Source organism: Mugil cephalus, chromosome 7 (assembly GCF_022458985.1).
Source record: "Mugil cephalus isolate CIBA_MC_2020 chromosome 7, CIBA_Mcephalus_1.1, whole genome shotgun sequence".
Taxonomy (NCBI): Eukaryota; Metazoa; Chordata; class Actinopteri; order Mugiliformes; family Mugilidae; genus Mugil; species Mugil cephalus.
This window is the reverse complement of record NC_061776.1, coordinates 25,015,233-25,040,961: the sequence shown is the minus strand read 5'-3', so window position 1 is coordinate 25,040,961 and position 25,729 is coordinate 25,015,233. Positions and strand designations below refer to the sequence as shown.

Genomic DNA, 25,729 nt, shown 5'->3' with positions numbered 1-25,729 from the left:
GGCATTTTTATGCTGCTCTTCAGGGAGTTCAGCTTTATCCCATACCGAGTCCTTGCGCTTTGTGGCCGAACTGCTGATTTGCTTTGCTCTCTCAAAGACAAAGGTAAATGTCAGGTCGATCACCCCCTCCCTGGGCTTCCCATGTCACACCACACAACAGATGAGCCCTCAAAGCATCGGAGCACATTGAGGCTAGGTTGTAGTGACCACCTGCAGCAAACCTTGCATCCCTCCTCTCCCCCTTGTAGTTTCTTATTTGTAACCACCTCACTAATGAATTTCAATGTAGCACCTGCAGGAAAAATAAATAAATAAAAAAAAGCAGCACCAGTTCCAAGCGCTGGCTCCTGCTGCCTCATTGGCATTTTTTAGCTGTCACAGGAGTGAGCTGGCAGTCCAGATACATTATAGACTGTGACTAGGCTCACTCATCTATCATCCGGGGGTGTGATTTGATTCGGAGCGCTGCTGTTTTCCGTGGTACACACCGGCCTGCCAGGGAGATATTAAAATTCCAGAGAAGCGTCCAGGGAGGGAACTTTGAAAGGAGAGATGAAAGATTGCAAATTTGCCTGTTGAATTACAAAACCAGGATCGATTTAGAATGTTTCCATAAATGTCTCCACAATCTCATCACACTTGATTTGATGTCATGGCGAATCAAATGAAAATCTGGATCCCACCACTGGGGGAAAAGCTATTAATGCCAACAGCTGCGCACGTGTCTGCCTTCAAATATTGCAAAGAAAAGCTCGCGAATGTGGAGTCACACCTTTCTCCTTGCCTATTGTGTCGTGGAAAGTAATCATTTGAAGAAGTTATGTTTACCCGGTGTAACAACATGTACAGCTATTCAAGAAACATAACAAATGAGGGAACAAGCTTTCCTCCACCACCAACTTGTAGGTAGTCTGAAATAAAAATGTGGCCAATGTTCATCATCTCAGATCGGATACGATGAGAATTCTAAAACTTCACTCTGGCCTGCTGCTGCATAACATGTTCATACTGATGGCGGCCAAGGACCTCTGATCCAGGTCATCCTCAGTATTTTTCCAGGACCAAAAGATGGACAATGCAGTCTCACTCATACAGAGTGCCATTGGAGGTGGTATGGCGATTGCTAATGAGTGAAAAGAATGGACAAATCCATTAATCTTATAACCTATTTTCAGTACTTTGCCAAATAAGTCTTAAGTGAAAAGTAAGAGACTGAACCTGAGCAGTAAGTAAGAGAGAGTCTGCATCGACAAAAGTGCTTTTCGAGGAATGACAAAGTATTAGAGAAGACGGTGATACAGGACCAGAGCCGGCCTTAGTCATTTCGGCGCCCTAGGCAAAATTCTGGTGTGTCGCCCCCGCCCCCATCAATAAACTATTGCACAAAATATATTAATGAAACCTCAGTATATTATACATCATGCAGCATTGTTCTAAAGCACACATGGTCCAATACAACTCCCTGTAACATGTAACAGAATACAAATAAAAACAGTATTAACCCTTTACCAAATCTGCTGGGTTGTATATGGGACAGCAGCAGCTTTCTGAACCAATAGGAGCTCTGTACACGAAATGTGTTTGAGTAAATGTCACATGTAATATTAATCTGATTTCGTTGATAAAAGTCATAGGATTCAACCAACATTTTTTTTTCAAAACAAAAAAATTCAGGCAAACCCAACCCAACTTTGATTACACAAGACCCATACCATTTAGTGATTCTGACTTTTGTGATAGAAATGTCAGCATCTTGGCTTTCAAAAGAGACCAGTACCACGCATTACCTCCAAAATGTTTATGAACAGCTTTCAATTTACCTTGCTTAGGTCCTAAATAGGCTTTTTTTTTTTTTTTTTTTTTTTTTTGAAAATGGCTTGAATGATAAGAGACAGTTATTTGTAACAGTTCAATTTCAATCTAACTTCACTTTATTTCACACTCAGATACTGTATCAAACAATGAAAAAATACAATACACCGTACACTATTAAAATGCATGCAAAATGCAAATAAATATAACTAACTATGCAAACAATATAAATAAGATACTCGTTGCACAAAATAAAATTTAACAGAACACAGTGCAAACATAATAAAATATAAATATATCATCGAATAGTATAGTATAGTGTAGTATAGTATAGTATAATATAGTATAGTATAGTATAGTATAGTATAGTATAGTATAGTATGGCATAGTATAGTATAGTGTAGTATAGTATGTAATGTCCTACCTGGAGCATTATGAAAATTCCATTCAGCTTCGAATGAGACATGATTTTGGATGACATCGCCCAGATTACAGCTCTGGTCTAATGTTGGATGTCTAGTTGTCAATAAAAATGGAACAATATACCTGGTTTCTTAGGCAGACAGGATGTTGTTCTATGCAACAGGACATATGAGAAATTTCTACACCTGAGAACTTTCCAATATCCCTGAGGTGGAAATCACTGATGCTAATGCTAGCTGCTATTATTTTATAACTGGCAAAGTTTACTCTGTTATCCTCCAAAGTAAACTAGCTTTAGCTAGTAGTCCACTTGCTGCATGTAACGTTATGCCCTCTCCACTTTCTGCTCCAGTTAAGCTAGCTAGCAACAAAACATTACATACTGATTTTCAATACCTAATTACCTCTGTGTTGTTCCTGTTTTTTCTCCTCTTCTTTTCTTCTCTTTCTTCCCTGAGCAACCAAGACTGTTGGCCTTTCTGACATGATGACATTAACTTCACTGTGAACAGACTGTCGAGTGCTGACCATCTCTGGGTCGTTGCTCCTGTTCTGTGGATAGTGTCAGCGCCATCACTGGTGGAGAGGGCTGGTGGCTGGACACTCATTAATCTGAGCTGCGTACAGAGCTGCTTCAACTAACTTTTGACTAATATGCTTTAGATAAGTTGTAGTGGATTTTGGTAATATTACAAAAGAATAGTATATAAAGTAGTACTGTTAATATGGCGGGAAAAAAACAAAAACAAACAAATGAAAACCCACTTTCAGTGCACCCTCTATGGATCCACGGTGCCCTTAGCATTTGCCTATACTGCCGTAACTTAGAGCCAGGTCTGTGTAAGTCCAGAGTATGACAGAGGAATCGTTTCACTTTTCTTATTCTTCGTTTATGATATTCTGCCAGATTTCCGCCTAACAGACTTACTCAGACATGGACTGCAGTTCTGCACAGTGTTCCTTAAATTAGGTATTAAGCCAGTTTCCCACTTCACTGATTCTTCTTTGGAAGTCCATTCAGGCATACAGGGCTTCCTGTGCGAGTCACACTTGATGTGTTGATGAAATTCAAGTTGGCTCCAGGTTCTTATTTATTCATTTAGTACATTCCACTCTATATTACAGAGAGAAAACAGACGGGGCAAAATCTTCATGCAAATGGCTAGTTCTACAACCAATCAGAGGCATTTTGTTGTGAATAAATTAAACTCAGATGTATGAACAGTATGACTATGTCACTGTTACTCCTCTGTCTATCACCATCAACGTGTAAAGCCCTCCCAAACGATTTGATTGCCCTGGCAGATCTTTTCTGGAGTGTAAGCACTTCCCAGCAGAGCCTCATGGCCAACCTTCTGCCACAAAACATTTGAGGGTCAGGGATGTTCATCAGATTTCATAGCATACCTCTTGTTGGTGGACACATCAAATAGGACGTAAAAGACAGAAATATGAAAAATCCTGAAACACTACAGGTGTCTTTAAATTTTATGACTTTACACAATTAAACAAACAAGGTGTGTCCAGCTATTTGCAGTATGTGCTCTAGGTCTAAAGGAATCTTCAAAGGAGACTGCACTAACTAGGGAGGCAGAGCCTGCCAAGAAGTCATTAAATATGCTTGGGTTAGCAAATGCCCAGTGCATCTTATGTTTGTTAATGGACAGGGCTTTGGTCAGTGAGTGTTGCCGCTAATTTACAGAGATTACATAGCAGATAACTCTCACTATCAAGTGTTCTAGTGACACCTGCTGTGCCAGGGTGCCCAGGGCCCCCCTCCTCCCAATTACTGTCTGGTTTTGGTGTTGTATTCTTCTGCTTTTCTGGTTTCTTGCTTTTCATTTTTTTTTTCTTCCCAGACAGCCGCAAACTGCTTAGGAAATATTTCCCTTTGGTCGACAGCATCTGAGCTGTAAACCTCATGAGGCTTCAGCCTATAAGCATATTCAGTGTAACCAATTGATTAAACCTTTTAACGGAAAGTTCTGTGCCGCACCGTTCAACAACAAGACAATTAAAGCATAAGTAGGTAGCTTTGAAATTAAACAGAAACACTAACACTTGCAGTCCCTGACTCATTATCCTCCATTACTGCAACAGAATGTTACCGTGGTGCTCAGCAGTTTTCTTCCACTGATCAGAGGCTCAAACTGAAATTTACATAGAAAACAAACAGCATTGCAGTGGCATTTATTAATGCTGTCAACTCATTTACTACTGCAGACTTTTCTATTTACTCCTCTTCTGTAACACATGTTGGCTATTAGTAATGCCCTGCATAGATAAGATGCTGCGCATTTATCAGTGCTGACAATTGGATTGGTCTGAGGCTGAAATTAGTTGGTTCCTTTATATATCTCACTAATAAGACATGCAAATAGCAAGGTGTTGGGGTTCATACGAAAACAGCTCTGAATAGGAAAGTGTTGATTGCCTTTTGGCGATGCCACAGTTAATAAAGTTTGAAACCTAAAATTGCACCCGTGAACCGTCTTACTTTGACTTCAGCCAAGTTACAATGCAATTGTATTCAAACAGACATGCAGTCAATTTAATCTGCGAGCCCCATCATCTTGATCATAACAGAATTAAATGCGTGCTGTGTAAAGTCATTAACTCGGCAAGAAATACATGAAAATGCAATTTCCCACTGCACCATTGAGAAGGAGACAAGACGAGGCTTCTTTGTAATCCTTTACCCAAACAAAGGCCCAAATTTATCAAATGAGTATATACTAACATATGTTGATGTCTGAATATGCACCATTTTTAATCCGAGCACTTGTTTTTATTTAAACACCGTGGAAAATGTGTTCAAAATCCAAGCCCCGTTTACTTCGCTCCTGCTGCATCTGTTTGGCTGCAGGGCAGCAGAGCAGTTGCCTCAGCTGGATGTCTGATGATAATAACAACCAACATAAATGTTAGTCGTGTTATTATTGGTATCGCTTTATTTAAATGTTACACATTTATACCTTTCAGATCTGTGGCTGTCAAAATGTGACATCTTGGCTGTGCTTTGTTTCCTCCTCAAATGACATTAAAGAGTAATAATTCATTCACATATAGATTATCTGTAACAGCTCACCCTGTAGAGGGTTGGGTGCACCTGAACAAGATCCAAGTTCACACAAACAAGTATAAACCTTGAGGTACCATGTGCAGTTGTTCTCAGTGACAACATCAAAACCCCCCGGTCATTTAGATCTGAAAAAGCCACTTGGATGAGTGGGAAAAAACATCCGAAATAGTTTTATCTTTGTTTCGTCGCGCTTTCATACACACCTATGATACTCTTGGACTGTGAGGGGAAGCCAGGAACAGGGAGAAAGAACAGATCATGAGATTAAGAACCATGTGAGATGGCAGTGCTAACCACTGCACAGAAGAAAAGCTATTCTTCTAAATAAAGGGCAAAAATAGGTGGAATTTTTAAATCATTTTTATTTAATCGTGCCATTTTAGTTTGGAGGTCCTCTAACAAGTGTTTCTTCTCCACCACCTTTTCAGTTCAGAGCAATGACTGCAGGTTTAACCTGTCCTTAATTGCCTGGAGATATTTGAGTTATGATGAGTGTGTCGTGTGTCCTTCTGTCTTTTGACAACTTTATGAAAGTTTAAAATTATCAAAGAAACTTGTGAAATTGCAGGAAAGAAAATCTTCTTCAGACCAAGTATGTATGCTGCAGTCATACGGTTTTACATTGTCCGATACAAGACAAGTTTTTATGTGGAGTATTAACCTTTTTTATTATTATTTTTAACATTCCTTCTCCTTTTATTCTGCTTTTCCATATTTCTTCCTGCTGTTTCCACTCCCTGTCCATATAATTTATTCTTCTACTCAACCCTTTGACCGTCTCTCACTTCGTCCCTCTTGTGTTCCCACTGTGTCTTTCCCTTGCTTAGGATCAAGGTTCATTTTGCTGCAGGGTAGCCAGTTGGATGCCTCGGACTGGCTCAACCCGGCCCAGATCTTGTTGTTTTACCAGCAGAATGCCAGCGGGCCTTGGGTCAATGAGCTGTGTGGACGACGCCTCCTGGATCCCTGCGAGCATCAGTGTGAACCTGAGTCAGGTGAGATGAGAACACTTCTGCTTTGTGTCAAAAGCGTGACCGCGGAACCTTTATTAATTATAATAATAATTATAATCTGGTTTGAACTGTGTAAAAAAAAAAAAAAAAAAAAAAGGGGCTCCACAGAGTTTAATTTGAGTTCAAACAGGCCAGACAAGTAACATAATAGCACAGCAACCTATAAAAAAACTCAAAAATGAATAGGTACATTATAAAATTTTATTATCTTTTACTTAGCATTTTACAAAAAAAAGAAAAAGAACGACAAGAAATAAGTGCGATTTCAGCACTTATGAAAGCTATCTGCTTTTTAGTTGTTGATGTTGTGTTCTGTCTGCTACTCTCACTAAAAGAATGGACAAATAAGAAATAGCAGTTACTTTACTTGAAAAAATTGCAGTTGCGGTCTTTGCAAATTCATACTGCGGGCCAGCTTATGAAGCAGTTGTGAAATGGATGCTTATAAGCTGCAAAGACAGCACAGGAGTCAGGAAACACGCACTTTGCCTCCACAACAAGAGCAGCCGTAGTTTTTTTCTTTACTGTATTATATATGTCAAAGCAAAAAAAATACATGAATAAATAAACAGTAATAATAATTTGAAAGAAAAATACTCTCTTGAATAGAAACAAAAAGAATCACATGAAATGAATATCTCTATAACTCACTTGTAAATAATAATTATTAGAAAAACAGAGCAAAATTCACCATGAAATTATTAAATAAAAACTGTCCATACTTTTCCTCTAGACAAGGACAATAATAAAAAACTGAAATAATGTGTGCTCTACTGACGTCATTACAGCTCTGACCAAACTCAACTCTCTCATACTTAGCACAAACACATCTCAAAAATCACATTTCAAGCATCTTTCAGACAAAACACACCTGAAAAGGCAGCACAGGGCAGAGTCAGGAAACACACAGCTGCAGGTAGGAACAGTCTGCCTCCTACAACGGGCACAAAATACACGGGAGACGTCACTTTAAACCGAAACTTCAACCGTTCTTTTACGATAAAGCGCAATTGAAAACATGGCAACATATTAATAAAAGGCTGTCGTTACTTTAGCGCACAGTTTCAATCGTTTTACATGACAGTTTAAATGCATACGTTAAAGAGTAACGAGAGAGCATCTCGACACGTCTTACCACGACAAGAGCAGCCATAGTTTTGCCGGGAGTTTGGTCCGACGTCAACCATGTACCCCTTTGTGTGTTACCCAATAATTTAATAAAATTTAAACTTCTTTTAGACAGTGTTAGCATTGAGCAGGTTTTGAGAATTTTCACCATAATTAATTAATAAAATAAATGAATAATGACAATAATGAATGATCAGATGAATAAAACAAAGTAAACATTGACCCAGCTACACTTATACCCTATAGTGGGCTGGTTTTGGTCCATATGTTTGACACCCCTGAGCTAGACAAACTGGTGTTTGATCCACTCTGCTCTACCTCCACCACTTACAAAGACATATTGGCTCATACACTGTACACTTATGTAGGGACCACTTCATGGGCTGGTTGTCAATATCAACTGTCAATCATTTTGATGTCACTTCCTGATTTTCAAATAATCAACTAAAATTAAACTTCTCAGAAAAACTGATACATTCGTACATTCGTTTTCTGTAACTTCATGTCCTCTAGAGGTTCGCAGGTTATGTTTCGCACTACAACACGATGCTAATTCACTACATGAATATAGGCTCGATTACATTGGATGGTATAACTTGAACTGAAAAAAAAAATAAATAAATAAAAAACTCTGTTTTTAGCATTGACAACTGGGAAAGTGGCCAAGTGCCTTAATGAACAAATTGTACTCTGGCAGATCCTTTGGGGGCATGTGGGACATTTACAGTGAGAACATACACTTTGAAATGCAGAACTTTTTAATTAAAAATGAACCGTGAAGTTTGACCTCATCATAAATCACTCAAGTCACGTACACAAACATGACCTTGCACAGTGTTTACACACACACGGCCATGAACATAGAAACCTAGGCACTGTAGCCATTTACTTTCAGATTCAATGCAGGGAAAGGGAGATGAACACAGTGAAGGTTACACCAAGCCTACATCAGTTTGTCCTAGACTTGTCTCATTTTTCTACCAACAAAAACTGCCTTTAGGATAATCTGAAAGAAGATGTAATAGTGTAAAAAGGTGTATAGGCATAATACACCAATCAGACAGTCAAGCATTATGACCACCTTCCTAATATTGTGTAGGTCTGTTGAGACTCATCAGAGAATGGACATGGGTCTTCTGGGGGTGTGGACAATACTTCATCAGCCTGATTGATATCATTCTGATTACAGATTACGTCTTAACTGGTATTTGATTTGTTATTTGAAGACTGTTCAATGAGAAGCATAGATGCTACAGAAAATCTAACAAATGAAAAAGAAGCTGCTTCCCTTTGAACAGCTTTTTAAGGGTTTACCATCTGTTCTGCTGATTACGCCATGCGTTTCAATTGTTATTGGGGTTTTACTCTTATTATGAGAACGAGAATATTAGAATACTCGTGTCCATATAAATACAGGAACTGTAATGCTGTAGGAGGTAGGAGAAAGAGGGACATATACTATTTGAGCCATGCGCCTCCAGAACCTTTGGGCTCCTCGCTTGTGTTTAAATGACCATGCAGCCGCAGTGTCTCGCCAGCAGCCTCTTGAATTGTTTACAGCTGTGACCATGACAGTGCTCCATGGGGCTGCAGAGCCTGCAAAGGAAAATAGATTGCCCAAAACTCTTGACCTGATTTTTTTTTTTCTTCAGGGTGAGCTGCAGAGCTGATCAGTTAGTTTGTGTGACTCCAGTGTCAACTTCATTTATTCTCATGCAACATCTTGTTTAATGTGGATGGATTTTGTCATCAAAAATTCCAATAAAAAGACTGATGCATTTGTTTTAATCACCTGAAAATAGCCTGCAACTCATATTTTGGAAAAGTTGAGGAGTAATTTGACACAATGTGAAGCTACTTGTCAGATCTCTATCACTTAGCTATCCAGTTGTTTTGGTTTTATTTGAAACTTAACTGTTTTGTTCTTTTCCTTTGAGTGTTTCCATTAATGGTGATGTGCAAATCAATACTGAAATATTGATATGTCCGATTCCAGGTCTTTATGCTCTAAAATCGATACTCAAATCAAAATATCGATACTTTAGTCATTCAAGGTAATGTAGTAACACTTGTCAAACACCTCAGGTTAAACCACAACACAGAATATGAGGCATTTATGATGAGGTGGACAGAAGAGGAGAGCACAGTCTCAGAATTAAAGACAATGTATGTAAAATCTGTGCTGCCCCCACTCCCTCTCCCCCTTGTTATTTTCAGCCCTCCTCCCCATGAACACGTTCAAACCCAGGCTCTTTTTCAGCATGAAAACAGGTCAAATAAGCCGTCTGGACATTTTTTTCATTGATCAAACCGGTACACAGTGTGCCCGACTTCAGTACTAACATGCATAAAAACCATCGGCATGGAGAAGTCTGACATTGAGCCTTCACTAGCAATGGGACGTAATGCATATCGACATCGATAGGAACACCCAAACCAGCAACACTCTGTAAAATGACTTGTGATTGGTGGAAAAATACCGTCACGGGGTGATATTTATAAAGCAGAATGTTGTATATACAGGCAGAAGTCAATTGTTCTCACATAACACTTGAATTACAATATGCTAACAGGGTATTATCAAATTTGGACAAAATAATGCCAAAAATAAGTTTTCATTTTATAGTAGTTCTTGATAGTTAAACGATAATTTATTTTAATGGCTTTATTATTTCACTAATTTTTATTTTTAGTGTTTGAAGAAGCATTTTCACATATTTGGTATTATTGTGTTTCCTGTTAATTGAGGCCACTATCTCAATTTATTTCCCGACTTAATAAATAAATAAATGACACTGATGTCTCATATTCTTCATGAAGCTGTGTTTTGAAATACGCTTCTTTTTTAGGTTTACACATTAGGGCTTATTTACACAAAGTATCGGATCGGTATCGCTGACACCAGCCTGAAATATTTCTGTGTGAAGGGATGGGGCTTGATGGGAGAGTGGTGTGTCTGTGTGTCTGTGAGGCTGTGTATTTGGTCCTTGCAGCTCTAATGTACGCGATATGGAGAGCAGAAGGATCGTAAACACACAAACATGTAGAGACAAAAACGGCATGCTACTCTGTAAATAAGATAAATAACATAGTATATCTACTGTTTGATAAAGAACATGGTATAGACCTGTTCTATAGGATAGGTGATTTTAAATATATTCTGCTGTGATCCTGCGCTATGCAGAAATTAAGTTGAATAAAATTAACTTAAACTTGAAGGGGGCAGGCCCCATAGTAGAAACCCTGCTGTGTGCCTAACTAGTGTCTGAAGGACTAAATTTATATAAATAATAAACAACCACTCACACAAGAAACAATCAGCTACTTAATACAGTAGGAGTCTGTATGTTGCTGCAGGTACAAGATAAAAGAACCCACCTATTGTGTGTAAATGGTACGACCACTATATAAAGTTTTAACATTGCATCACACTTAATCTCACAAATTTTGATATATTTTCTTATGTAGATGCATTCTTCACGTTTATTTTAAAGTAACACTAACATTCTCTTGCACCTTGGTGCTCTACCACTATTATTATTATTTTTATTTATTATTATTTCTTCTGCTGTCAAATTAAACCGGAACCTTTCTAGACACGGGTCTTATTTCATAATTAAAATATGATGAATATAGAAATAGCCCAGGCTCTGCTGCCTCAAGTGTATTTTCTACATTCCTCTTCCATATTCACACCTAACACGGCTCCTATTCCACAGGCTGTTGATCATCTGTTTTTGCAAGTGGAACGCCCGCTAGACATGATGGATGTGATGAAGAATCGGTTCAAGGCGCTCCTTGTTACTTTTCAGTCTAATTAATGAATTGTGACACTGTGGCACTATGTGGGATTTGATCTGTGCAAACCTCTAGAATTTAATGAAAGAAATGGTGCTTATCATACTAATACAAATCCTACTTTTACTACGGATAAAATAATTGTTCTTTATTTTCTGCTAATTTGAATGACATAACATCATGGCTCGGCATTTTTATGCAACTCTTCAGATGTTTTATGTTTTTTTTTTTGGTGTAATTTTCTCTTCTAAGCACTAGTCTGTTTCATTCTTCTGTGGCACTGAATACTGTATTTATTATTATTATTATTATTATTATTATTTTACTAGCCAGCTTCCAATTACAGTTGTCTTAAGAGCTAAACATATTGAAATCTGTGAAAACACTTGCTACCAGGCAAAAGTATATTAAGAAAAAAGTGTAGAGGAAAGCACTATGCTGGCGAGGGTCCAGGGTGTACCCCGTCTCTTGCCCGATGCCAGCTGGGATAGGCTCCAGCAACCTCCATGACCCTAGTGGAGGATTAAGCGGTACGGAAGATGAGATGAGATGAGATGGGTGTAGGGGAAAGGAAAAGCGCTGCCACTACATACCCAAAGTTGCAGACAGGAAAAGTCTAAAGATATGCACAATTAAAGGTGGTGTCTGTTGGCTGCTGAGGAGTGTGAGCTCTAAAACGGCACTGTAAAATACTCATGGGTGACATCTCAGAGACTTCATCTATCTTTCTATACAGTCATAGTTCTAGTCTAGATCTCTGGAAACATTGTAACGTTGTAGTTTATGCTTAGACTGAGACAGACTTCAATGACCCACAAGGGAAATTAATTGGTCGTTGTAGTTTAGTTGTCACAAAAAGATGAGCTGTTATACAGCTGGATAGAGTAAGGAATAAAAGGTTCTGTAGCGTTGTCTATGGCAGCGGAGCGGAATCATTCTGCTGGAGAATGAGCTCCTCTGACCCTCTAATGTTTGGTGTAGTGGATGGGATGGATTGTCCATAATGGAGAGCAGTTTGTCCTGTGTCCTCCTGTCCCTCACTGAGACAAACGACTAGAACTTCCTACCAATCACAAGTCCAGCCTTCTGGATCAGCTTGTTGATCCTACTGATGTCTTTTTTTTGCTGGTACTACTCCCCCAGAAAATGACAGCAAAGAACAGGGCACTTGCTACTAAACACATTGAAAAACCTAAGTAAGTAGAGTCTACTCGGACCCTTCTTGTACACTGTCCTGCATTACCAAATGCAGCATTTCTGCATTTGGTAACGTTTTTATCTGCAGCTCGGCTCCGCATTAGCCATTTTTGAAATTGCTGCACTCGTGATGTCGAGCTGCTGAAGATGTTTTCTTAATTTGCACGCCACTTTGCATGTGTTTTCCCAAGCTGCTGCGTGATGACACTCTTCATATGGATAGCTGAGCAGTGGGTCTGAGTGATGGACGGAAGCCTGAATTGATGTGATAAATTACAGCTGAGCTATGTGGAGCCAAAACAGCATGTCAGTGAGTTATGATTGATAGAACATTATGCCAATCTTTATGAGAAAGAAAAAAAGGGGGGAAAAGTGAATAGTACTCACTGAGCACAATAATGTTGCACTCCTTGTAATCATTACTAAGCTGTACACATTTAAATGTAACAAATCAGCATTTCCATTTTAGCATCGCTAAAGCTGGATGTAGATGACAGCCGTAATGCCTGTAACCCTCTATCCCGTCCTCTCACACTAGAAATAACGCCATGTGCAGCTACTGTACGTTATGTTTTATTCAAGCACAGACAGCATTGATATAACAGATGATGAGAACATTGGGCTGATAAAACAGCATAGTAGAGCATTTTGTTGTTTAACAAGCTCTTTATCACTCTCTCTGCCTGAGAATACATTTTGATCTTTCTTTACTTCCAAATTCACTATGAACAAAGCGAGAGCCGGCGAAACAGCATAATATAATAGAGCTTGTTGTTTTAGCAAGTTAGAAACAATTTAGTCTGAGAAATTCCTTATATTTTCGAAACAGTATCTCTCTATAGTAGCCTTGAATAATTGTAGTTGTGGATTATCAACAGGAGCCATCATGGTGTGAATATGGTGAGTCTTTTCTAGTCCTCTCTAGTGTATTCAGAGACACTAATCAGATGGTTTAAAGGATTGCTTGTCATATACGAGTCCTTAACGTTTCCCCTTTGCTGTTTCGATCAGCAATTGGGTTTCACGGGAAGGTGCTAAGTATGATGTGTTCTCCGTCCCTGAGGAGGTGTTGACAATAGACTTCTGCCTTGGCAACAAAACCAATTTTCTCGTGTACAAATATAGCTGTGGCTAGGAGTTGAAAAATAAAGTTCTAGAGTGCGTAACAGAGGCTGAGGGACAACAACATCTTAAATGAGTTTCTTTATGAAAGGTATTGTTGCTCCTGTCTACCGTTGGGATGCTTCTCTGTGGAAAAGTCTAAGGAAAGGTTACTGAACTCAGACAATCATGTGGATTAGTTTTGATACATAAGGGGAAAAAAATGACAAGCTAATCACTTCCTTACACGGTGATTTATGTATGTTTATTCCTGATACAACATCCATCACAACACGTGCCACCACTGTAGAGTGGATAAGCCTGATTGCAGTTGATTGTGCATTTTTATTTGAGTCGACTCCAGTAGGTGATGATATGTATGTGGGGGGACTGTTATGATTGGGATTTGTTCAGAGTGCTGCTGTTAATATCTATTTTATATGATATTGATTTTTGTTTTTTTCCGTGAAGGAAACGAGAAAAAAAAATTACGGAATGCAACATTTTAATTTCTAAGAAAACCTGTGCCAGTGTCACTCACATTAGAAGTAAAGGAGAAAATCTCATTTGAATCGTTGGAAGTGTCTTCCTTGTTTTGCATCTATTATTCAGCAGCCCGTCTTTCCCCTGGGCAATGCAGAGTAAGTTCTGAGACCTTTAAATGAATCTAAAAGCTGGGTCATCGTGTCTCATGCTTGCTCATCTCAGAATAATTGCTGAGACTCAGCCACACGGCCGAACCTCCATTGCTTAAAATGATACACGGACCGGGAGCAAGGCTGCTGCAGTTGTGTTGCATTTTTCGCATGATTCATTCGTAATGAAACCGTTGCGCGTGTGTGTGATTATGTGTGGGCTCGTCAGTGGGACGGTGTGCAGATGAGAGTGAGCGAAAGTGTGTGTGGGCTGCAAAGAGATTGCAGAGGTGCTATAGATAGCTTAAATCCAATCCTCTTTTCTGCTGGAGGAAATACTGATGAAAACTGAGATGGGCTGCGACAATGTCTGCGCTGTTCCTGTGAGACATTAAAAGAGGTGGCAGATGCTTTAACGCGTGGCGCTTCACCCCCTGTAGAGCTCCAAACCCGGGTGTACTGGCCACTGATGTTTACAGACTGTTTCCACCACCTTCGTTCCCTCTTTGCGTTTGCTGTTGTTTACTGCAGGATTTTTCTGAAATACCGGACATGTTGTGCCTCTGGAGAGACATTTCATGCTAGATCAATGTGCGGATATCAGCCTGACAAATAGAATAATTTTGCACACAAGTTATAAAAAATAGTGCATGAACAAAAAAACATACTTCCCGTGCATTGACTTTTCCAATGCAGTCATTGCAGTCCTGAGATCTAGAGTCCCAAGCTATTTAGGGACAAGTTTTTACTTAACTTAGTCGCTCTAAATACAGTTCACACTATGTGTTGTAAAAGGTGACAAATAGTGGGGCGCAATGTCGTGAAAATAAAGTGCGATGCTTGGAATCTGGCTCGGTGCCCGCATATTGAGCAATTAGGGAATGTAACACCGTGCAAGTGTAAAACAAGTTTGAGCTGAGTGCCGTGACCTGAGAGCACAATGAAACGGCAATTAAAGGAAGATGAGGCGTTTAGCATTGTTCGGCAAGTGTGCAACAACTCTCTTTGGTGCTGCGCCGTTTCTTCGGAGGAGGGTTGAGTGTCAAACATTTTCATTCTTTACGTCTACCAAAAGCACCGAAGAAGCAGTTACACTCAGGAATGGGATCTGCCTGTTTGGTGTGCTGCCATAGGAACCATAGGAAAGTGGTGAAGATGTATTAATTTTTCTTAATATTTGAGGAAAATCTTTAAGGATTTTAAATGAATAATTACATGTGATTGGAAGAGCAGGGCATGCACTCTAGCAATGTAATTGTTGCACCTAATGGACACTTTCAACTGAGCCTCCTTGTCTAGGATTAACAGACCAACTTCCTGGTTCAGAATGACCAAGTACGTCACCAAGTATGTCACAGCCCATCTCATTGACCAGTACTGTGACTATGTCCTTATTAAAAAAAAAAAAAAAAAAAAAAAAACGTGTTTGTAGAGTTTCTTTTGATGGATGTATAATATTACAAAGTTTTTTTTAGGTTCTCTCTCTCTTTCTTGAGTAGCCCCCTTAGTATTTCCTAAGCATTGCCGGGCCTGGTCTCCAAATTGACTTTGACTCATCTCAGGAGCATACACACTGTCCTGAATACAAGCATGCTTGTGGATAAAATATAGATGGACCTGAAACCACAAACTGTCCAAGTCATTTCCTTTTCATTCAACTACCAGCTACCTTTCCGAACCAGAAAATCAGTGAATAGGTTTTCCTTTAGCCTGGCAGGCACTGACAGTTGACCTTTTCCATTAACAGTTGTGTGTCTAAGCCCAGGGCACGCGCTCTTCGCTTTCCTCCTATTGAGCATGAGGAGAGCATGTTGTACATGTTACCCCTGGATAACCCTCTAAACCAAAGGTGAGGCCTCATCAATCATAGTGAGCAAAGTCAAGGCCGACATTTCTCCCAGGAGCTGACAGCAGAACAAAAAGCTGACGCTTCACTGTTCTTTGTTAACAAGCCTCACTTATCAGGACAGTGGCAGCATTGAGCACGCACACTGTTCTAGCCCCACTGGTGAGATGTTGGAAGTCTTAGAGAGTCTCAATCTTTCATTTCTTTTGTATTCTGTTAATGAGGGATCCTTTTTACTAATAAAAATTAAAACCATGGGTGCCTCCATCTGTTGCTCAGGATGAATCAGCTGTGCTACGTGTGATCTATCAGTAGTCCAGCTGAAATGTTGCTTAAGAACCAAGTTGATTCTGGAAAGACAAGCTTTCCTTTAATAAATAATGGCTGTACTAATTGTCTGTTCATTAGACTAATTACTGATCTATTCACTTCTCATTTGGGCAGGGGATGTTATTCAATCATTGGATCCAGTCAGATAAGTGTGACCCTTAATCAAAAATGAGTCTATTAAGTCTAGACATTTTGTGTAATGGGTGAAAGTTAACTTCACTATTTACTTTTAGGTTGTCTGGATGTATTTTTCATCGTGCAACCAAATGCCAAGGACTAAAAAGTCAGAAAGAGCTTGATGATATATTTTATTTAAAGACTAAATAAATAATTACATTGTATGATGCAGAACTATCGTGAATCACTGGTATGGGTATTGCAACTCAAAAAAGAATATGAGTCTGCTAACAAATCATTGGGATTTCATCATGGGGCATGTTTTAACTGATTGAAGACAAGAACATGGGAGATTTTCTGCTATTTAAACTTTTACATGCAATTGGATAGTCCTACAACCACTCCATGTTGTTATAAACAAATTCAAATCCACTGCGCTCCAATGATGAAGTCCCCCTAAACCATTTGATTGGTCAGCCAGTAATTTGCTAGAGGAAGGTTTATCTGAGTTACTGGCTTTATCAGAGTTAATTTATTAATTCCAATAACATCAACAAATACCAGTCAGCTTGCCAGGCAGAAATGGGGCGCAGTTTTCAACTTTCTGTCTTTTTCATTCGCTAGATTGGATTTTGTTGTTATTAGCTGGGGAACTATTGACCACAAGCTAGCTAACTAGTCCCGTCTAGCCCTGCTAGATCATTTTCTAGCGGGGCTTGGAAAATTTAAGGATCTCAATACCATCAACTAATAGCAGTCAGTCAAGATCGGAAAACTGACACATTTTTCAAAGTCTGGTCAGCTGGCAAGCTAAAATAAATTAACCAGGATTAAAGTAGCTAGGGCTGAACATTCCAGTGCAATACAAAAACTTCAGCTTTAAATGTTTCTACATTCTACATTACAACTTTCTTGCTCCAGGATAAGAAGAAACCACTTTTATTGAGCTTCACGACAGTGTCTGTTCCTGAGATGGCTTTTGGCTTTTAATAGTCAGAAAACAAATCTGTGTGACGGCTCGGGTGGATTGATTTCCAGTCTTTCTTCTCTTCTAGGTTAATATTTTCTTTGTTGTGTAAGTCCGCCTCAGGATAACTGCCTATATACATTGATGTGATGACATTTTTATCATTCATTTTCATTTTGAGCTCTGCATTTCTCCACCTACACTCAGAAATGCAACTACAATCCAACTGAACGGATTGTTGTGGGATGCAATTTGTTTTCATGCAAACTTTCATATGATTGCCCCTGTAAAGAAAAAAAAACATTTAAAAGAGTAAGACTTTGATATTAGACCAAAATCTAAGAGAAAAATGGACAAAGTTCCAGCCTGGCAGTGGGAAAATATTTCTTCTATTTTTGTTTTCAATTTTAGCTGACAAACTCCCACAGCTAATGCTAACTTGCCCTGAAAATGTCAGTTCTAATGATTCAAAACCAAAAAGCTAACTTACTGGGATTGCGAACGGACCATAAGCAACATTCAATTTCATTCCTACAAACTTTCTGTTTAGATTTCTTTTACAGCTGGGGACTCATGGAATACAGTTGGGGACTCAGTCAATACAGTTGGTTCATTGTGAACCACCTGTATTGTCAGAACGAATATCTACTGTATGTGGTTTTACTCACTTTAGGTTATTAAAACATTTACTGGAAAGGTTTGGTTTCCCTTGCTGTTTCATAAGATCCTTCAGACTTCACAAAGGAAGCCAGTGTGAGGCCTATTATGTATTAGGTTTGTGGAACATTGGTTCAGTGTTTGTTTTTCTTGATGCGCACAGTGTTTCACACACCGTGCCCTTATCAAGGTGTCAGAAAGATGCACAGTGAGGGGGTACGTCACTTTCATGACTTGCCATTGGCCATTAGTTGCCATTTATAGAGCATCTGCATTGTACTGGAAGAGCTGATTAAACAGCTTCCTGCTGGATAGCTTTGTGAACCTTTTCTGGGAATTTCTAACAAAAATATGGCTCAAATAGCTAGGAGAATCTATGGCTGCATCGTTAAATATAAGGGATGATTAAGAGTGCTCTTAGTGCCTCAAGAGGGTCATCTTTGGAACAGCTCTGGTGGGGTGAAATGGAAGCAGAGGAGCTGAGGGAATTTTCCAATAAATTAAAAAAAGGCTTGACTATAATGAATAGTGATTGAATCACGGCCTGTCTGTTTGCAGGAGAATGCCTTTGCTTAGATGGCTACATGAAGGACCCGGTCCACAAGCACCTCTGCATCCGCAGTGAGTGGGGGCCCAATCAGGGGTAAGTTATGATAATCACCTCATAATGGTTTGTGATTGCTCATTATCATGCCTGAGTGAAACGGTGGACCGACAAAGGAATCATCCTGCAAATGAAACCAAAAGTTAATCATTTACCTGGCTAAATCAAAAACAAATTGTGATGTTGCCGGGGCCTATTAATATTCTGAATCAAGAGCCCCTCAAATACACAGATTCCATTGCTATGAATTATTTTTTTATGCAGAATTTGATGTCTCTGTTGTACGTAGTGTTAAACGATAATTTGTGAAAATGGTATTACATAGGATGTGTACACTACCAATCTTTCCACACTAAGTCCACCTTACTGAAAGCACACCAACAATTTGCAGTACAGTTAGTAGGCAGATAGTTAGTAGGTGTGCAGATACATGCAAAAAACATTTCCAAAAGAAGAAGCTAGGGCTGCTATACAAACAGTTACATTTTTGATCAGTTTGAACCCAGTAGCTGATAATCATTTGGTTAACTTACAACTAAATTATAACCTTGACTTCTGCCATTAATTTGCCTCTAAATTACATATTTTCACATGAAACTTAGCAATAACACTTGAAACTTTTATCTAATGACGGTTGTCATAAAGTTAAGATTTATGCAGTGTAGACATAATAAGAAAAGATGTTGTTTACTATATTTTAACTTATTAACTAATTTTAACTTATTTTATTTCATTATTTACCTTTTTAGAATACATTTCAATTGAATTTTATTAATGTGTCTGTGTGTAAACGCGTGTAGTAGCATGCATAGTGTTGTGTATTTATGTATAATTTAATGTTAAATGCTGATTGATTAATTGGAAATGCGGCTGTATTGTTAATCTGCTAAAGGTTGCTTACGCCCACTTGTAGTGTAACATTGAAGGCACTAGTTTTATGGGGCTATATATGCGCATAAACAGCTTGTCTACCACTACTAGAAAGTTAATTGCCATACTAGCCATTAGCATCTGCTCTATTTAGTCTTTGTCGAGGTCTTGTCTCAAACCCACCAGATATATATGCAACAACTCCCAGGTACACTAACAAAGGAAAAGAAAATAGTGTAACAGTCCAAATATTAACTCTTCTCTGTTTTGAGGTTGGCCATTAAGTGGATCTTCTTTGTTGAGATACTTTTATTTTTATGAAGCGCACATCTTACTGGGTTTGTATTATAAGTGTTTCCACACATTTGGTGATCAAGTTTGTGCTTTTCCATTGGTTTTCGAGCACATCTTGCAGGAGGTTGCCACAATTCAAGAATAACTGAGAATGAACTTAAACCTTATGAGGGACTGACAGATAGGAGTAGATATGATGATAGTATAATACTACCCTGGTGTAGCCAAGTAACCTCTACTGAATCAATTATTATGCATGTTTCAGCCGATACAAAGAAGAAGAAATGTGAACCAGTCACAATTGCTAAATTTAGATGAAATAGAATTCTCAGAGTGAATGGAGAGCTGTTTGGGAGCCACTTATGAGCTATAAGAGTTGGCTCTTCTATGGGAGCTGAGCCAAAAGAGCCGAATCTCTGAAAAGAGATGGACATCCCATCACTAAGTACTGAATAAATTATTTGAGGTTATCCACAGATGATCATTAGTTTTCTTCTTGAGTTCCTTTAATTTTATTTTATGCCAAATCATAACACACAAAATCTAAAGGGACTTTACGTTGTACAGTGAAAACTCAAGAATATTGTCCCTCAGAGAATACAATACTTACTTACTTGTCTGCTCTCAGTAATCAGTTTAAGGCCTCAGAATTGCATCCTTCAGGTCTCTTTCTAGCAGCTTCCACCTGTGGATCCACAATGTCAACACTTCAGCCATTATACAAAATCGTACTGGCACTCAGCACGTTTACATGCACAGCTTAATCAAGCTATGCTCGAAATTCGACTTTCTGAATGGGGTCTGTTTGTCCCAGTTTACTTGTGACAGAGAAAATGGAATAACTGACAGGAACATGTTCCCCTCTTCCGCACTAGATGGTGATATGTGTCTTTTCAGCGAGTTAATATGGCCCCCTTTCCGATTGACTTATTACGTCATATATATATATATATATACGTCAAGAGTTGTACATGCACTAGAGCGGCATTTCAAACAACAACCAGATGCAAAATGGTTCAACTTTTTTCATTTTCGCATGTAGTGTGTGCGCTACTTATGGTGCAGATAAGATACGCACTATCCTTCAGGTGGTTCTTCTACAGACTCTGTTCACCTTCTTCTTCTGCGTCCAGATTTTTTCAGTGTTTTTGCTACAGGGTCATACACCGGCAAAGTGAGTTGTGGCAAAAATTGATTTTCCAATCGCATGATCTGGGTGTCTTTATCAGATAAGTAGAACACGTTTACATGCATTTAAGTTGTCCAGTTAAAGTCGGATTAAAGCAATATTTTTTTTCCATGTTCATGTAAATGTACTGATATGAAATAAATGTCCCTTTATAAATACAATCACTTACATATTAACCTGAGGAATCCATGTTAGTATGTAGACTGCACCACAAGTAAATGTATGGAGCAAACCCTCAGCACACCTATAAGGAGGAATTTCCTGCAGACTCTTCAGATCCTGTTCTAATACATTGAGAAGTACTTCCCATGAAGAACCATTTAATCTTTATGTGTAAAATTGATGGTTGCACCTAAACCAGAAGTACTTTCAGTAACAGGTCTTAAAAGACAGCAGTACAACTTTCGGGAGTATGATTGCGTCACTCATAAGTCGTTGGGGAATCAGTAAATTTGTGGGTGCTGTGTGTCTTTTGACACAAGGTCACTTATTCAGTAATGATTCCGAGTGATGAGTTGATATCTTTTGGCTTTGAAAATCGCTGTCTCAGATTCCTTCCCAGGACGTCGTATAAACGCTTAATTGGGTTCACATCTGCCTCTTTTAAAAGTCCTTCACATTTGGCTAACACCACTGCCATGGTGCCAGCCACTCGGTGACCACACAGGATGTTATGTGTCGGGGTGTTGCTTTAACAGATTGTGCAAGTAACATCAGAAAAAAAAAACGGTGGTCGACCTACAGGACACTGTGTGACCGTACAAATGCCTGCAACATCTTTGTTGGGGCAGCACTCCAGTGTTAGGAGCAGAATGTCATCATGATCAATGCAAATCAATAAGCAGGATGGCTGTAGAGCAATGTTAGTGTAATGAATTACCTTGATATACATCAGTATCATTACCGGGCTCATTCTAGGCTAACATTCTTATGTTAGTCTACCGTTAGTATGATGTGTTTTTCTATAGTATTTCCTTCCAGTGTAAGGAAGGACATACTGTAAGGAGCCTGTGGTGTGAACAAGAATAATTACAAAAGTACCGGCTGTGATTGGCCTACAACAACACACAACTGAAACAGCGCACTCATCAGAGATGTCCTGACTCATTTTTATTTTTAGATACCACACTCCCCCTTGAATTCTAGCATTCTGCCTTCACAATAAAGAATTAAAGTGTAATAGAAGTAAAATTTCTGTTGGTGGTCTAGTGGTGAGCAAAGCTGCCTTCCAAGCTGTTGACCCGGATCGATTCACAGCCAAATGGCTCCCTGAGTGTGACTATTTAAAGGCTGTTCATGCTGCTGTGTCAACGAATAGATGGTTCAAATGCTGAGGAAAAAAAACATAAAACAATACGTGGATCAGTACAGTATAAATTATTATTTATTATTCCTTCTAAATAATTGCTGTATTCATATGTACTAATTCAAGTTAAGGTTTATTTTTTTAGGTCCATAGATTCGTTTTATGTCATTTGAGCTGTTACCTTTTTATTATAAAGTACTGTAACTCTGTAGGAAATAATAATAGTAATAATAGAAAATAATAATATGAAATGAAATCTATGCAAACACCCACATTATCAGCATAACTGTCAAACCTCTACAGCTTAATGCTGCGCGTGCTTACGCTAATGTAATGCAAATATACGGCGAGTTCCCTGTGGAGCGTTCTTGTAAGCAAACAATACAGGGAGTTATGTAACAAAACATATTTAATTTCTCCACGAGGTCTGACAAAAGCGCATTTCCTTTCTTTTAAAAGGGGGACGGCAGCACTATTGCAACACCAAGGGAGGACCCACTTGACAAAGCATTGCTCCATAGTGGTACCTCTGGCTGAAAACTCCACAGGGAACCTTTAAAAAAAATGTTAAGAATAATTGAATAGCCAGCTCTGACTTTTTTATGTCCTGTGGACTGGCACTGCTTTCCTCTACCACTTAAAATCTTTTTTACTACACAGTGGGAACGAAGGTGATAAAAGCAAGAACAACTTGTGCCACATTCTTAATCTGTAATGTCACCATCTTGCAGCCATCTTCCTTTTAGTTTGACTGCATCCCATGCCACACTCAATTCTTTTTGGTCTACATTTTGTGAAATTTCGTCTAGGCCCACCCAACTGTGCACCTCTGTGTCTCATTTCCCCCATGCTCTCCCTGCGTCCCTGTCACTGTGTAACAGAGCAGACACCCTTGGGTGTCTTAAATGTTTAATGACCACAGCCTGTGGCATGAAAACAACTCCCCTTTTTCCTCAATGTTCTTTTTGCTTACAGTAGTGTGGGAGTTGCCTCTGAGTGACATCGGGCCCCTGTCACTTACCCTCCTTACACTCTCACTTTGCAGACTGTTTAGTCCCCGAGCTGCCAATCCCCATTAATCTCCATCATTCTCTCACTTCTGCCTCTTGGCATCTGTCTCATCCCCCTCAATGTTCCTCGCTCGCTCTCCCTCTTTGTCCCGCTCTCCATCACCTTCCCTCTCTCCCTCCTTGTGTCCCTTATTCACACTCCGTCTCTTCCTGTCACCCTCTCTTATCCCCTCCCCTGGTAAATAGATATGAGTCAAAGTCACATTGCATGTTGGAGAACACATTTTTCAATCAGCATGTTTACACACAGCGTACTCTGTAATGCTGCTTGTGATTTGCGGGGCTCTGGGAGGCGGGAATGACTCGGAGTTAGACGCTGGAACATGGCTTGTGATTCTAGGGGGTTTATGGGAGGATGGGCGCAATGAAAAATTTAACACTTCTCTGGCTTTGATTTTAACACACAGTTTTATTCTCTCTCCTCTTTTTTTTGTCTGTTCGTCTGATCTATTCTTTTTTTTTTTCATGGCAGTCCCTGGCCTTACACCATCTTCCAGCGCGGTTTTGATCTTGTGATGGGAGAACAACCCTCTGATCGCATTTTCAGGTAAGGGGAACTTCACAAAACTTTGTTTTATCCGCCTGCCTCTTTTTTCCGCGGTGCCGCAGTCAAATAACTAGTTAGAATTCTGCTTTGCCAGCTTTCATAGTCTCTCTCCTTTATAATTATGGGCGGAGTGTATCCTCCGGCTGCAGGATGCTTTTGTAGCCGAGGCTCATTTTTTAAAGGTGATATGTTAGATTTCATCAAGGCACATAATCTGTCTGCTCCGCTGTTGAGAATCAATTTTTTGATAACCTTAACACTGCGTGTTTGTGAAATTAATTTGATAAGACAATTCAGCTGGCCATTGGAGGCCCAATTAGAGTCTCTCAATAATTACTTGTAACTCTGCATTATAATCGAAATTTAAAGAATATATTTCTCTTTAAAGTCCTTTGTTTGACAGCTACTAACTTTCCCCATCATTCGAAGGCATTCAGAAATCTTTAAAGAAGCTACAAGCCATTTTCATGGTAACGGTGGAAGTCAGATACAGTGAAATACGTTGGTTTACTTGTTGAGTGAGTTGGAGGCTTTCAGCTTGTCCCCTGCCGCTCCTTATCCAGCAACTGTTTGGCCTGCTCCTTCTTGTTCCATTACTTTGGCTTGCTTTGTGGACATCGTTTTCAGAGTGCTAAACTCCCCAACAAACAAGGTAGGTGGTGTTCTTGCCAGTTGAATGCTTTTAAGGTAAAGCTGCAGCAGTGGAAAATAGCATGATTTGCATTACCTGCAATCCCTGAACACATCGATTATTGTTTGTGTTTATTATAGAATTTACATTAGCATATGGCACATGCTTTGTCCGAAATCACCCCCTGTATAGGGCCTACATAAGGGTTATGCCATTTTGTTTCAGAAATCTGATCAAATTCTATGCCCAGCATAGGGCATTTAAAATTTCCCATAAAGCATTGCGAAAAGCACTGGTTACTCAATGGGTGGTGGATATCCCATCATGCATTGTGTCTCTAGCGCTGCCGACATTAATGGCCATAGTGGCTGTCAGTGAGACACATTCTGAGTTTTCATCGTGAAAATATGAAACTTTTTCTCTTTTAAACATAATTTTATTTTTTTATACACATATTGGTGTACAGCATGTAAGAGGGAATGGTTTTTTGTCTCTGTGTAAGCCCTGCAATAGGCTAGTGACCTGTCCAGGGTCGCTAGCCTATTGCCAGCTCCAGCAACCCCTGCCACCCTAGTGAGGATTGAGCAGTATGGAAGATGAGATGACATATTGATGTACAAAATCATCACTCTATAGTAATGTGTAAAATCTAATGGGAAAACCAGGTGATCTGCCGCAGTCTGACATGTAACGATGTCGCAGCAGTGACATCATTAACTGGGTGTCAAACGATGATACGTGTAGTGTCTGAAAGTTGTTGGGATTGAGCTCAGTGTATAGTGCACTATCCTAGGGGCTAGGGAGTGAGTGAACAATTTGGAACACAGTTTCTGAACAGTTCAAATATATAAATACTGTCATTGTGCCATAACCTCAGTCACAATTGTTTTACCTCTTTTGGCAAAAGATTGAATTATTCATTCATATTCTGTAACCACGTGTTCTCTGAAGGGTCACAGGGGGATGGAGCCTATCCCAGCTGGGACTGGGTTAGAGGCAGGGCACATCCTGAACAGGTCTCCAGTCTGTCACAGGACTAACACAGAGAGACAGACAACCATTCACACTCACACCTACGGCCAATTTAGAATCACTAATGAACATAACGAGAA

The 25,729-nt window shown here is 39.3% G+C and overlaps 1 protein-coding gene across 5 annotated transcripts in view; it reads left to right on the top strand.

Annotated features, from left to right (window-relative positions):
- The window catches only part of astn1 (astrotactin 1), a 401,467-nt gene that overhangs the window by 112,339 nt on the left and 263,399 nt on the right, over positions 1-25,729 (top strand). For all 5 annotated transcript variants that reach the window (XM_047589220.1, XM_047589219.1, XM_047589218.1 and 2 more), the window contains 3 exons: positions 6,145-6,312; positions 18,665-18,749; positions 23,912-23,986. In XM_047589220.1, coding sequence (XP_047445176.1) covers positions 6,145-6,312; positions 18,665-18,749; positions 23,912-23,986 — 328 coding nt within the window. The remainder of the gene's footprint in view (positions 1-6,144; positions 6,313-18,664; positions 18,750-23,911; positions 23,987-25,729) is intronic.